The sequence below is a fragment of the Drosophila hydei genome, unplaced genomic scaffold (genome assembly GCF_003285905.1).
Source record: "Drosophila hydei strain 15085-1641.00,03,60 unplaced genomic scaffold, DhydRS2 tig00008134-arrow-pilon, whole genome shotgun sequence".
In the NCBI taxonomy this organism is placed as follows: Eukaryota; Metazoa; Arthropoda; class Insecta; order Diptera; family Drosophilidae; genus Drosophila; species Drosophila hydei.
The window spans coordinates 3,006,400-3,016,850 of record NW_022045843.1 but is presented as its reverse complement, the minus strand read 5'-3'; the positions used below and the strand labels follow the sequence as shown (position 1 = coordinate 3,016,850).

The 10,451-nt window shown below is 46.2% G+C and overlaps 1 protein-coding gene across 1 annotated transcript; it reads left to right on the top strand.

Annotated features, from left to right (window-relative positions):
• Window positions 1–2: 2 nt before the first annotated feature.
• Window positions 3–9,684, top strand: LOC111604131 (maternal protein tudor). The gene is made up of 9 exons (XM_023322047.2): window positions 3–586; window positions 1,013–1,462; window positions 1,529–2,119; window positions 2,184–3,056; window positions 3,115–4,253; window positions 4,318–5,192; window positions 5,258–5,489; window positions 5,549–5,748; window positions 5,808–9,684. The coding sequence occupies exons 2-9, from the start codon at window positions 1,031–1,033 to the stop codon at window positions 9,416–9,418; spliced, it is 7,953 nt and encodes a 2,650-aa protein (XP_023177815.2). The 5' UTR covers window positions 3–586; window positions 1,013–1,030; the 3' UTR covers window positions 9,419–9,684.
• The last annotated feature ends 767 nt before the right edge of the window (window positions 9,685–10,451 follow it).

Here is a 10,451-nt window from a genome sequence, read left to right as displayed (position 1 = left end):
AATCGATTTTACCTAAGTTATCGACAGTCGTGTCGTCGTTGTCTCGGGCTGTGTTACTGGGTGGGCAGAAAAAGTTTTCAATTTTAATACTATTTCGCATTGATTAATTGCTTTATGATATAACTACGACTACTGCAACACATACAAATTGCGGTTGCGCTTGCAGTGCAAGCACATTTCTTTTGGAGGACTACAAAACAAAACAACTGAAAAGACTGAACACTCAACGATTTCTAATCACACTCGAAAGGCTTTCTACCACACGAAGTAACATCACACACAAACAGTGCTGAACAGCCACTGCGGAAAAACACGCACACACATATCAAACAGACGAAAAAAAGAAAATAAAAAGTGTGCCAAAGCCAGCTCGCCCGTAAGCCACACTGCCGAAATCATCAGCATAAGAAACGAATAAGAATTTGTATACAGAATACAGAAGAGCAAAGCGGATCAAATACATATTAACTAATTAGCTGGCCGCTAGGCGACTGTAGTGAATATTGATGCACACAGGGGGCGCTGCTGAGCAGAGGCAAGGGGCTGTGTTTTTCCGAGTTTCGCTTTGGACAACGACGACGACAACGTAAGTAGTTTGGAATTTTGTTAATTGTTTGTCTTGTCTCATGAGATAGAAGTAGAACGTAAATTAAATCTGTATGTGTGGCAAAAATGTTAATTTGCCGACATACATACAGACACCTGTGCAAATTATTGAGCATATGAGTTTGCAGGAAACAGGCCATGTTTACAGTTATTTTCTCATGCATTCCGCCATAGAGTTGTCAACGTGGGTCAATAAAAAATACTCTGGTGCTGACTATTAACTGTTATATGTAGTACATATGTGTATATGTATGTGTGAGAGCGCTTGCAGTGAAATTGAATTTTTGCAAAAATTTTGGATGATAATTGCAAAAAAAAAAAAAAAAAAAAAAACAAAAAAAAGAAAGATTGTGCGCTGCATATTTAATGATTGATTTGTATATATTTTCTTTATTGAATTTTGCAGCAATAATAATTTTGTAGAATGAACGGCAAGACGCCCGTAAATAGTGGCGCGTCTAGCGTAGATTTATATGTAACGCATTTGGATCACGTTGGACCCTATTTGAAGCTATATGGGCAGGCCAATCGGGATGCTGCCTTTTTGATTAGCACGCGCATCGAGACGCTGCTGCCCACCTGCTTTGCCATAGACCCAAGTTGGTCAAATGAACGTCAACAGGCCCTACTCACACCTGGCACCTTTTGCGTTTTCAAGCGAACAAATGGCGCTGCACCTGGCGATGTGGAATATATGCGAACGCGTGTGCTTAGTGCCGGACTCGATGACAAACAATTGAACAATCGCGGCAGCGCCAACAGTAACAGCAGCGGCGGCAGCGGCAGCAGCAGTAAGATGCGCGTCGAGATAGAGTTTCTTGATTATGGCTACAAGCGAAATGTGAGCAGCCACGATGTGAGTGTTTTAAAATGAAATACCTTGCCTATCACAAGTCACAGTTATCATTTATCATTGTTTCAGCTGCTCTTCTCGAAACAGCCACAGCTGCTGCAAAATGTTCCGGTACTCTGTTCGCAGTACATTGTGCTGGGCATTTGCTCGGAATGGGACCAGGCTGAACTGGACACAGTGAAACAGCTGATGGTTAACCATGTGGTCAGCATCGAGGTGGATCCCACACAGATCTGTGGGCAAAAGTTTGCCAGCGTACGCTGGAAAGATTTTGACCTTAACGAATTTCTGGTGCAGCAGAAGCAAATTGGTGCACCGATTGCCAAGGAGATGATCATGGATCATTGTAAGAAATTGTGGAAGGCTCAGCCACAATCGCCCATCATTGAATACAATAATAATAGCATACAGAGCACGGGCAACGGCTCCAACAAAACGCCCACAGATGTGGCACGTGAACAGATTGCAGCGCGCTTCTCACTAGCAGCTCGACTCGACGTGCATCGCACGCTGGGCACAACGCCGCCACGGCCTCTCAAAGCAACAGCACCAGCAGCAGCAGCAGTCAACGAGTATACACCACCCAAGCCACTGCAACAGCAGCAGCCGCAGGTGCAGCTGCCAACAAAAGTGGTGATGCCTACGCCATTAGCCAACTTGGTATCTATAATTACACCTGAAAAAAATATATATATATTTATCTAAAATAATGACTGATTTTCAGACAAATGTCATGCCAAATCCCGTCCAGGCGGCATCGGCGGCAACAGCTGCTCACCTAGTCAATGCTCAGAAAGCGGCCGTCTATGCAGCGGCGAATCATCCATACAATCAACATAGTGCCAATATCAATAAAACTTCCGAGTCCACTCATAATGTCTACACGCCCAAAACAAATCCACGGCCACTGAATATGTATTATAATGTGCGCCTTAATAATCCCATGCATCAGCATCGGCAACAGCAGCAGCTGCCATTGCTGCAGCAGCCATCGTTGAACTTTGTGCCCATACCACGTTATGCATTGGCGCAACAACCAAAGGCGGCAGCTCAAAAGCAACAGCAACAATTGCAACCCATTATGCCGGCTTTTCGTACCACCAGCCTGACCGTTGGCCTGACTTACGATGTCTATGTAAGCTTTGTGGAGAATGGTCCGCATTTGTTTTGGGTGCAGCTGAAGAGTGCCACGAGAGATCTGAATGTCATGATGGGCCAGATTGAGCATATGCGCCTGCAGGCGCTCACTCAGTATCCGAGCGTGGGTACGGCGTGCGTGGCACGCTTTTCTGAAGATGGCAATTGCTATCGCGCCTTAGTTAGTGCCGTCTACGGCCAGAGATTCCGTGTTGTCTATGTGGATTATGGCAATTCGGAGATGGTTGCACTAACAGATCTCTATCAGATACCACAGGACCTGTTGCTGATCAAACCATTCGCCTTTCGCTTTGCGCTAGCAGGCGCCAAAGAGTTGGGCGCCCTCGATGAAAGTATGAAGCGGATATTCAAGAACTCCGCTTTGTATATTAATTTTCAACTGACTGTGCAGGCACCTGAGAGTGTGGGCTCAATGCAAACCTGCCAACTGATGCATAATGTAAGTGCCTTTAATTGGAATTTAGGTGCAGCTGTTAATTTGTATTGTTACTTTACAGAACAACAGCATGCTGGAGGTGCTTAAGAAGCTGAAGAATTCTCGCCAAGCCTATGCCAAGGCGGAGCAGCTGCAGAACGATGATGCTGTCGAGATACGTTACATTGATTCGCCAAGCAATTTCTATGTGCAAAAGGTCAACAACATTGAGCAATTCGAAAAGCTAATGGACGAGATGTTTGCCTACTATAATATCAATCAACTGGTGCCCGAGCAGCTGGTGCTGGGCGCCCCTTGCGTCGTTAAATGCGATCGCGAATGGTATCGAGCGGAGCTACTGCGTATAGACGACACTACAATCATTGTGCGTCATGTGGACTTTGGCTATGAGCAGCACGTGAAACGGCATTTGATAGGCAACATTGCCGAGAAGCATCTGGTGATGCCGCGGCAAGCGATCAAGTGCTGTCTAAAGGGCTTCGAGAACAGCGAGCTGAGCCAGGACAAGATTACGGATCAATTTGAAATGCTTGCCGAGGAATCAAATATCAGGCGTCGCACCTTTAGCGTGCGCGTCTTTCGCATCGAGCCTGATGGCCTAAATGTTGTAAACCTAATGGCCAGAAACTTAAACGTGATGAAGAAGCTTTACAAACTGTCTATGCCTTTCGAGCAGTACCTATCGCTGGAGAAGGGTCAATTCAATTCAAATATCACACGTGCCGAATCAACAGTATCCGATACAATGCCTCAGCAGCTGGAGAAGGGTCAAGTGCTCAATTCGACAACTGTCGAGAGCGAGGATCGCATGCAGCTGCAAAGGCAAAGGAAGATCAACAATTCAAATTCGAATTCCAATGCGAATGCTAATGCTAATGGCAATGCCAATGCCAATACCAACGCTAATGCTAATGAGTGGGACAAACACAGTTCTGCCTCGACCAGCTCGAAGGATACCCAATCGCAGCAGAGCGGCGCTAAACGTCAGATACAACAGGCGCGCCTCGAGCGCAATGGTGCAGACTCCAATTTAGTACGACGAAATCGTGATATACGTATCGACAATAGCTATGAGAACCACAGCACCAGCAGCTACACCAGCGGCATGAGTTCCCCGCGCAAAGCCAATCGACAGAATGGACGCAATCGCTTGGATTCACCACGTCTGCAAAATGGCAAACAGGAGGCGAACAAAAATACGTGAGTGTAAAGCAAATCGTATAAAATGGTTATAAAATGATATTTAATTTCCTATTGCTTGTAGTCGCTTTAGCAACAGTCCATCGCCGCGTAAGGAAGCTCAGCAACTGCAGCAGTCTCAGCGTAATACTTCGAATCAACGTTCGCTTAATGCTCCACAGGGATTTGCACAGAAGTCGCAACGTCAGAAATCTACACTGGATGGTACAACGGGCAGCTCGAAGCGTTCCAGTGGCGTAGAAAGCGATGCCAACTCCAATGCCGACGTAATAGCAACGCCCAAACCTCAACCGCAGCCGCAGCCGGAGAAATATGTACCGCTGGATAAGGCCTATGTGCTCCAGGACATTAAAACGCCCACCAAAGAGGCAGCCAGCTTGTCCTGGTGGGTTTCGCCATTCCAATTCTACGTAGTGCCAAAGTCGCTAGCGACCAAATATGAAAGTCTTTTGCGCGAACTGCGTCAGTTTTATCGTCAGAAGCCACATCAGCCGCTGCAGCTGAAGGTGGGCTCCAGTGTTGTGGTGCGACAGCGCAAAGACAATGCCATACTGCGAGGAACTGTGGTTGCCTGTAATCACATGCTGCGCAAATATCGCATCTTTTGTGTGGATGCTGGCAATTTGCTGACTGTGACCTCTGAGGATGTCTGGCAGCTGGAGCAGCGCTTTGCAGATGTGCCCTGCCTGGCGCAGCGCTGCAGTTTCGATAAGATTGTAACGAACTATGATCATTTATACATTGTGGATCGCATGGAGAAATATGTGCCTGCCAATGCCAAGGTTGAGTGCGAATTCAGATCGAAACAGCCTTCGCAGCAGCAACACCAGAATAACAATAATAATAGCTGGGGCACATATATAGTTAAAATGCTAGTGAATGGTGCCTCGTTGCGGGATACGTTGATCAATGCTCAGTTCCTCACTGAGGTGGCGGAATGTGAGTATTACTATGAAACTCTTTTGAAATAAACGAGATTCTTTATATTTTCTTATTCTGTATAGCTGTTCGCGTTGGTCTTCTGGCTGGTCAACAGGTGCGCGGCAAATTCACCTCCATTCGGGATATGACAAACTTCAAGATTCAACTCGAGAGCTGCAGCGATGTGAACTTCCTGTGCAGCTACGATGATGCCAAGTTTGTCAAGTCCAACAAAGAGTTAGCGAAGCCCTTCAAGGAACACTATGAGGGCAAATCGTATGCTCTCAACATTAAGCATGTCTGTGAGAACAATATGTAGGCAAATGAATTATCTATATTTATATATATCAAAGACTAATGTGACTACATTTTAGTATACACTTGCGTCCTGTTATGCCGCTCTTCAAGGAGGAGCGCAGCGCTTACATTTGCGGTTATCCAGTTTTGGTTAATAGCTTTCAAGCCCTGGTTGTCTATACAGCTAAATCGTATCGCATATTTGTGCAGCCCATCGTTATTGAGCCAGCCATGAAGCAGCTGCTCGATGATATGTATGGCTTTTATACCAAGAAAGGTAAACTATGACATGGAATAACAATTTGAAACAGTCAATTAAACTCAGTTGCTTCGCAGGCAAATACCTACGTAAATTCGAAAAGGATCAAATTTGTGCTGCACTTGGCAGCGATGGTAATTGGTATCGAGCACGTATTTTGGCCAAGGATGCCAAGAGCTCGCGTTTGGATGTGTTATACATTGACTATGGCAATACAGAGCAACTAGCTCGGGAGCAGCTTAAGCAGCTGGAAGAGAAATTCTATGTGAATAAAAGCTGCTATGCAGTTGAGATTAATTTACCCTTTGGGCGCATCAACAACGATGAGAAGCTCAAAGGGCGTCTGGCCAAGCTATTAGAGGAGCAAGTGGTCACCGTGAAGCCCATTGAGACACGACGAAATCATCTTATTGCCGACGTTTTACTGCCCAACGGCAAGGAGAGCGTCCTGGACACTTTGAAGGCAGAGAAACTAATTGCGGGCAGGGATATTGATTATATGCGCAAGCAGCTGGACAAGGAAAAGCCGCATATTTATGAGTACATAGAATGCGTCGATCTAACTACCGACGATGATGAAGAGCTGCAGCAGCGCAAGAGCAAATCCAATTCGGCGAACAGCTCGCCAAAGCCCAAGAAGCCGCAGCAGGAACCGAAGGAGCCAAAGGAAACAAAACAGCGTAATAAGCAAGTAGAACAGGCACCATCACCTACTCCAGTTGCAGCTTCTGCTCCAGCACCAGCACCAGCACCAGCTGCTCCCAAAGTTGAAGTGAAGCCTGTGGAGTCGGCGCCTGTTGTACCCGTTATACCAGAGCCAGTGGAAGTTGTGGAGCCGCCACCAGTTACGGCCAGCGAAGAAATTCCACCTGCAATTTCACCTCAAGCACCTGTTGCTGCAGCTATCACACCCACACCCGATCCATACAAGGACATGGAAAAAGCTGTGCTGAGTCACTGCGATAATCCTGCACATTTCTATGTCCATCCCCTGGATGCAGTGCCTAAGCTAAAGCGCCTAACAGAGAATCTACAAATTGTGTCGCCATCGTTGCCGCAACTGGCAGAGATTGTGAATGGTGCCGATTGCATTTCCATGTATTCCATGGACAAGTCCTGGTACCGTGCCAAAATACTCGATGCTGAGCTGATGGTGCTGCAGTTTATTGACTTCGGCAATACCGACTGTGTCTCTGACGCCAAAGAGATTAAGCAGAGCATATGCTCACAAATGGAGCCGTTCTGTCTACCCTTCGCCCTGCCCATTGCACCCAAAGGCAAGCTGGAATGGGCCGATGCTGCCAATGGTATATTTAATGATTCGTACGAGAAGATTCTCCACTACGAGTACTTGACACGCGGCGACTGCCAGACGCGCAGCTATGTTAACTTGTATATCGAAGGCGTCGATGTGGCCAAGAAACTGGTCGCCGATGGCTTCGCGAAGCCCTTGGACTATGTCAGCAGCGGCAGCAGTTGCTACATCTCGCACGCAAACAGCATCGCAGACTTCTACATACAGCTGGAGAGTGACTCTAAAGCCTTGGAGCTAATCGAACTCTATTTGAGCGATGCAGAGCAAAAGTTGGAGCCGTTGCAGCGTTTCGAGAAGGGCAGCATCGTGGCAGCCCTTTTCGATGATGATGGACTCTTCTATCGTGCCGAGCTGCTGCGTCAGCTGCCCGATTCCCGTTACGAGGTGCGTTTCATCGATTACGGCAACACTTCGTCCACGGCAAAGTGTCTGTTGCTTTCAGAGGAAATAGCCAGTGCGCCGAGCTTATCGAAACGCTGTGCACTGCAGCTGCCAGAGAACTATGTGGCCTGGTCCCAGGAGGCGGAAACCAAATTTGCCGAGCTGACGGGCGAGGGTGAGCTGGTCTTTACCACACAGCTGCTGCAGCCGGGACTGGAGCATATAATTATAAACCTGCTGCTCGACGAGGATAATGTATTGGATCAATTGTTGTCCCTGTGCACACGCAAACAGCCGAAGACACAGGAAGAGCCACAGGCCGAGGCCAATACTAAGTCGGAAGCCGGCGTAGACAGTATCACGGCCATTGTCACGCATGTGAATAGCCCCACTAGCTTCTATTTGCAATTCGAGTCGAACAATGGCCAAATGGACAACATCAGCGAGCTGCTGAATGGCGACAGCGCCAGTCTGCAGCCCATGCAACAGATCGCCAACTTGGATCAGCTGTGCGTGGCTCAGTTTGCCGACGACAAAGAGTTCTATCGTGCTCGCATCTTGGAACTTCTGCCGACCAAGCAATCGATGCAGTATCGTGCGCTCTTCATAGATTTTGGCACTCAGGCGTTAGTCGAGAAGCTCTTTGAGTTGCCAGCGGAGCTAGTTCAAGTGAAACCTCAGGCAGAGGTGCACGCCTTGGAATCTTGCTCGAACTTTATCAAGTATCCCAAGCAAGCGCGGGAGGCGCTGGACGCGCTCATCGACAGCTGCAATGGCGAGGTGACCGTGGAGTTTATCAATAAATCGGCGCAACCGCCAGTTGTGCGGCTAAAGACCATGGACAAACATGCCCTCAACATTTACGAGCAGTTGCAAGAGCTGCTAGAGGCCGAGCTGCAGAAGCCCCAGGCGCAGGCCAACAACAAAGAGTGCATCATCTCTCATGGCAGCTCCCCCAAGAGTTTCTATGTGCAGCTCAAGAAGAATTCTGCTGAGCTGGATTTGATTGTTAAGACTCTGCATGGCATATCCAAGGAGCAGCTGGAGCCACTTCCCAGTCCTGCTGTGCAATTGAATGCAGTCTGTTTTTCCCAGGAAGATGATTGTTATTATCGCTGTTGCATCAAGCAGATGCTGGAAGCGGACAAAGGTTACGAGGTGTTCCTCATGGACTACGGCAGCAGCATGATTGCCATGCAGGTGTTTGCCTTGCCACAGGTAATTTCTGAAATACCGCCATTGGCACTGCACTGCCAGCTGAGCGAGCTGCCCGAGGATGTGCCGGAGACTAAGCTGGAGGAAGCATTCGCAGCGCTGTTGGAGCAGCATTTCGGCGAAGTCTACGAGCTGGTCAACGAGCCACAAGTGGACGCCGCAAAGACACAGCAATCGGTGCAGCTGCGCATCAACTACAAGGACTTTGCCCAGGAGCTGGCCAGCACAGTGGCTGGTGTACAGCAGCCACTCGAAGTTGTGCTGCACAGCTGCATTGTGGTGCAGTATGACAATGCCAAATCGTTCTATGTGCAAATGGAACAGGATGTGCCAGCGCTCGAGGAAATGACCGATAAAATGCTGGATGCTGAGCAAAACTTTGACGTCTTCACGGAGCTGCAGGTGGGCGCATTGTGCGTGGCCAAATTCCCCGAGGACGAGGTCTTCTATCGAGCCGAGATAGTCAAGCTGCTGGACGATGGCAAGTGTGAGGTGCATTTCATAGATTTCGGCAACAATGCAGTCACCGATGAGTTCCGTCAATTGCCCGCCGACTTGGCCCAGGCGCCGCGCTACAGCAAACACTGCGAACTGGAGAGTGCCACCATGGCCAAGTGTGATGTGGCCGCCTTGGGTGCATTCATCGATACACACTTCTCCGAACCATTCCAGCTGGAGATACTGGCCAAGAAGGACGAACGTGAGACACATGTCGTGCGGCTCTTCTATCAGAACACAAACATCAGCGAGCAGCTGCGTCTGCAACAGAAGCCATAAAAACAACAACAAACACAAAATCCGTCAAAGCAAGTCGTCAATGAAGTCAATTGAGAGGCATACGATTCTTAGAGGAGTTGCTAAAAGCACTCTCCCACATAGACACCCACACACTTACACTCTTTACACACACACACTCAAGCATATTTGCAATATGAATGCAAAAGATTGTGATTAGTTTTTGGCTAAAAAGAAAAACATCCGTTGTATTAACCCAATTTAGTTGGAACAAGTTAAACTTATTCAAGCTCATGATTTTTGTTTTTGAGTGCTATTTACATATAGCCGGAAGCTTCATTGATTTTTCATGGAAAACCAAAATAGAAGCTCATTATATAATTTTCTTATCAATAATCTAAAGAAAAACAAGAAAAAAAAACGAATATATATGAAAATATTTAAACAAAAAAAAAAAACGAAAAAAAAACGAAAAACTTGAAAAAAAAAATGCATAAAAAACAAAACGAAAAACAAATGCAATAAAAAAATTTGTGAAAAATATATAGATGCAAATCTAAATAACGAACAGGTGTTGAGAAGGCAAACAACGTGTAATTGCTCAACTATAATACACACCAACACACACACTCAGCAACACACACACACACACATTTAAAGCAATTTTATATAATCAAAAGAGAGAGACAGACCCTCTTTGGGGGGGCGGCTGTGTGTGTTAAAACATTTATGGGCGGGTTTTATTTATTATAACATTTTTGTTTTACGATTAACTCACACTCTTCTTCTTCTTTTTATACTTATTTCTTAATTTGTGACTTTCGTTTGCTCAATTCATTTTCAACTCCAAAAGAGAGAAAAAAAACCAAAACAAAAAAAATTTAAATCATTTTTATAAAATACTTTACATTCAACTAATTATATTAAAGAAAAAAAGGAAAACTAATTTTTCAAAAACCACAAAAAAAGTTTAAAAAACAAATTTGAAGCAAAGACTAAAAACTAATGGAATATGGGTTTTGATATATATTAAACAAAACAAAGAAAAGAAAAGAAAAGAAACGAAAAGATAAGA

What these genes read in the sequence shown, in the direction of transcription:
- LOC111604131 (XM_023322047.2), top strand. Translation starts at nt 1,031, where the DNA reads ATGAACGGCAAGACGCCCGTAAATAGTGGCGCGTCTAGCGTAGATTTA. An exon ending in GAAATGTGAGCAGCCACGAT is followed by an intron (nt 1,463 to 1,528) that starts GTGAGTGTTTTA and finishes TCATTGTTTCAG; the next exon opens with CTGCTCTTCTCGAAACAGCC. An exon ending in CCTGCCAACTGATGCATAAT is followed by an intron (nt 3,057 to 3,114) that starts GTAAGTGCCTTT and finishes GTTACTTTACAG; the next exon opens with AACAACAGCATGCTGGAGGT.